We start from the raw sequence: 4,629 nt of genomic DNA on the forward strand, positions 1-4,629 counted from the left end.
ATTCATTGGGTATGCAGTAAACAGCAAAGCGTATAGGTTTTATGACCTAAACGCGAAAGTGATCATAGAATCAAATGATGTTGACTTCTATGAAAATAAATTCCCTTTCAAATCAAGAAATAGTGGGGGCAGCGAACCTAGTCAAGTTCCTGTGACAACAATCATTGAAAGCAACAAACAAGATGAAACAGAAACTCGAAGGAGTAAGAGAGTAAGAGTTGCTAAAGATTATGGACCATAATACATTGCCTATAATTTAGAAAAGGATCCTGCGAACATTAAAGAAGCTCTGTCATCCTTAGATGCAAATCTATGGCAAGAAGCTAAAAACGATGAAATGGATTCTCTAGAATCTAACAAGACCTGACATTTGGTAGACTTGCCTCCTGGTTGCAAACCAATAGGTTGTAAATGGATCTTGAAAGGAAACTGAAACCCGATGGATCTGTTGATAAATACAAGACTCGCCTTGTAGCCAAAGGTTTTAGACAAAGAAAATATAGATTTTTTCGACACTTTCTCACCAGTCACTAGACTAACATCCATTAGGGTGCTTATATCACTTGCGGCTATTCATAACCTGGTGATACACCAGATGGAAATAATGATGACATTTATGAGAGCTAGTGTTGTTGTGTATTGAAAAAATTGAGAAGTCTCACATTGGAGGGATACCACACACTAGTAGGGTATATAAGGTGGAGGTAATGAACTTGGGATGGGCCCCAAGGGGCACCCCAATTTTGTGAAGGAGGGAGAACGTAAGCAATATTGACCACCACACACGCGCGCGCCGCCGCCGTCCGCCCGGCCCGGCTTGGCTTGGCTTTGCTTTGCTTTGCTTTGCTTTGTGGTCAAAACACATTGTCTGATTTAATCAGTGTTGGAAAGTGTGTTAAAGAGAGTGCAATATGCAACACTCCTCTTAGTAGTAATACCATATATGAATCAAATCAATCATCTTCATTTAGTCAAGTGGCTGATACATTTCCACTTAACTAGAAATTTTCTTGCAGTGTTGATTTCTCACTAGACTTTGGTTGGTGTTGTGTGTTGGATTTTGTCGCAGAGATGGACAGTTGGAGACCTATGGAACATGCTAGTTGAGTACTCAAAAAATAGGTCAAAAGGAGAAACTAATGTCGGTTTCCTCCAATGGCTCCTACCATCAATATATGATAATGGTTATATGATGGAGTAATTAGCCAAGTACACCTTGTTCTGTTGTTGTTTGTCTTTCACTTTTGACAATGTGTTATCTTTGAAGAAAATTTGGTCATTACAAGGAAAAAAGAACAGTAGTGAAATGGTTAGTATTGTTTTAAACCTGTATATACCTTGTATAGTTTGATTTTGAAGCTATAGAAGTTTTATTATTCTTTCATAATTGTACTGGTGACTGTGAAGCTAGAACATAAGCATTTCATTATTCTTTTTCTAATATAAGCATATTGCTAATGGTGATCCTTTGCAATTTTAAAGGAAATTTTTTCTACTCTCTATTTTCCTCCCTGCATGGTGGATATATTTTGTTGATGATTAGTAAGCATCAACCAAAGTTAGATTTAATAAACTTTTTAATTTCTTTGTCACTTAGAGTTGCTTTAATAATGTACCAAGTTGTGTCCTCAAATTGAAAATTTGAACCTCCTTACCACTAAAACAATGGTTTTGAAACTCATTCAAGTTATATTGTTTTGGACATATTTCTTTTCTTTTAAAAATATTTGCAAGTCACATTGGATTTCAACTAATCCTAATCACTGAATAATCAATCTTGATCATTAATTTGATAACAGATAGTTCAAATTTTGAATTTGGTTTCGCATAGTAAAATAATATCGGTTGTTTATTTCGATTAGATAATTAACAGTTGTGACCCCCTCAATAATAATAGGAAATCCAAATTAGAAGTGGTATAGAACTTCGTACTATATTTTCTAAGAAGTGATATTATGCACCCTCCATATATGACGACGTAAAAGTGTCACTTTCACAAGTCTACTAATATTGACCCCAACTCACATGTTAGAAAGTCAAAAAAATTCATAGTTAAAAAGGCTCCAAAAAAGGAAGCCTCCAAAGCTTAAAAATCCATAAAATCTTATGGACTAAGTGAGACTTATGGACCAATTTGTTCAAATTTATCTTTTGTTTTTTTTTTTTAAATATTTCGACAGTTTTTTTTTTTAATTTTTTTCTAAGAAATAAATTTTTTGATAAATTTTTTTCGATTTTTTCTCATAAAGAAATGATTAACAAAACTTTGAGAAAAATAATTCGATCGAAAGAATTGATAGACCTAACTGGAAATTGGTGATAAATTCAAAGCAATACTTCAACAATTGGATTAAATTGGTCAATTCAAACAATTTAATTGATTGAACAATATTAAATTATGTATGGCTGAACCAAAATTGATTCAATTGATTTTTTTTTGATTTATTACTTTTTTAATACTTATTTTTTAAATTTTTTATTTGTTTTGTAGGTCAACCGTAGTTGAACTAGTTTAATCAACTCTACCCAGTCTCTTTTGAATTATAAAACTATTATTGAAAAATTCTAAAAAATTGAATTGGTTATATTTTTTAAAACATCCCTATCTTTAAAATTTATTGAATGAAATATCAAGTTAACTCAAGCAAACAATTTCAAATTTTTTTCTTGAAATCCTAGTTGCACAAAACAAAATATTTCAAATTAACTTTTTAATCTTTAAAATGATTCCATATCTTAAATTCATCATCAAACCCCAACTATTTTAATAAAAATTAAGACTAGTTTTAGTAAAAGAAAATTAACTATTGAACTATGGTGATGGCGAAAGCTTTAGTTCTTTAATTGGGGATTGATTTCGCTAAGGATATTTTTGTGGAATATGTGGCATAGAGAGATTGTGCTAAGTTGATATTAGGTTTAGAGAAGGAAAAATTTCAAAGGCTATGTCTTAGGCTCTTAAAGGATTGTTGGGATAGTCTATTTTATTTCATTTTGATTATTTATTTTTTAAGACAGTTTCTTCTTCCACCTTCTATGAATTCAAAATGTACATTTGAATTGATTAATCTAGATAAAAGTTAGGGTTTTTATGAAAAAACACGAGGAGAAAAGAAGCTCACATTTTTTAATCGCACTAAATGGGAAGGAAATGTTATGGCTAGTTGTTTTGCTTATTGCCCACGAAGAGAGGGTATGGTTAGAGGAAGACCCTACCTTTCTTTTGGTCCCTCCAGTATTATTTGATGAAGGTTGTTGAACTTTTAATAAAAAATGTAGGGTTAAAGATGAAAATTATTGAGGTTTTATTAATTAATTGGTTAATTAATTAATTAGTTTTAAGTTTTTAATTAAATAATTAAATGAGTTAGTAAAATGAATTTTAATTTAAAATATTAAATATTGTCTAGTCAACAACAATTACACAGTTATCATGTGTCACTTTATCTAAAATTAATCATGTCACAGTTTTTTTATTGAAAAAGATTGATAAAGGACTTTTTAAAAATTTGTTAGAATTTGCAAGTGTATAAATTAAACAAAAAAATAAAAAATAAATGAACTAAAATCAAATCGAAGCATATTTGCAAGGACCAAAAACATATTTAAACAAAAAATCTAATATGATCGAGAAAATTACTACTCTGTCCCAAAGTCGAGCGACCACTAGGTCACCAAATATCTTAAGGACAAATATGTCAATAGGATATCGATCAGCATGTGGAGGTTGATATATTGGCTTTGGTTGGACCTCATGTTGTGTATGTTCTTCCTTTTAGACATGCTAATTGTAACACCCCGTTTTTCAAAGCGAGGTTATATTTTTTTTTTCAAAAGTAATTAAAACGAACAAAGATTAAATCAGGAAATGCCTTTGGATAAATAATTGAGTCATTATAATTTACAAGCAGCGGAAAAGTTTCTCCAATTATAAATCCAAAACATTTACACAACGTCAAATGGTACATGGAACCCATTCGAATAAGAAGTCAAACTGACAATATTAGTATAAATACAGTTTTCCCAACTAAAAATACTCCAATCCAAAAAGAAGGACACCTAGTTCCTATACATCATCCTAATCTGATCATCCTACCAAAAAGCTATACACCCTGAGTATCTCCACGCGCCCCGTGAGACCCTCCTAATGTAACTGCAATCACGCGTTCCCATCTCCATTCCCGTCCGTAGGGTACGAACCGCTAAGACCGTCCTGACTCTCATTTGAGGGCAAAGCCCAGATTTCCACAATAATTGTAAAGGGTCACCAACCAAAAAAAATAACAATTACCACATAGCAATTAGGATTTTAAATGCTCAAAATAACCTTTCAACTAGGCATGCACCTTAACAGGATTTTCAATATGCTGAAAGTTCATACAATACTTTGCCAATTAAAATGAAAGTAAAATGAGGTTCTCAAATCTCCTAATTAACACATAACAAGTCAAGACATGGATAAGTTAATGAGTAAACAATCATCTAACTCAAACTGAGGATTTCCACTGAGCCAATCGATTGGGAAATCGATTGGGGTGAAGGTTTTTAATGAAAACAGAATCCTGGGCTGAATCAATCGATTTGGCAATCGATTGACAAGATGACTGAGCCCCTGACTTAATACCAATC

The 4,629-nt window shown here is 32.1% G+C and overlaps 1 protein-coding gene across 1 annotated transcript in view; it reads left to right on the forward strand.

Moving 5' to 3' along the window:
* Positions 1–1,387, forward strand: part of LOC101507719 (poly(ADP-ribose) glycohydrolase 1-like) — a 27,285-nt gene extending 25,898 nt beyond the window's left edge. Inside the window, exon 13 of the mRNA XM_073368672.1 lies at positions 1,034–1,387. Coding sequence (XP_073224773.1) covers positions 1,034–1,201 — 168 coding nt within the window. The 3' untranslated portion in view covers positions 1,202–1,387. The remainder of the gene's footprint in view (positions 1–1,033) is intronic.
* Positions 1,388–4,629: the final 3,242 nt, after the last annotated feature.

The sequence above is a fragment of the Cicer arietinum genome, chromosome 5 (genome assembly GCF_000331145.2).
Source record: "Cicer arietinum cultivar CDC Frontier isolate Library 1 chromosome 5, Cicar.CDCFrontier_v2.0, whole genome shotgun sequence".
NCBI classification, from domain to species: domain Eukaryota; kingdom Viridiplantae; phylum Streptophyta; class Magnoliopsida; order Fabales; family Fabaceae; genus Cicer; species Cicer arietinum.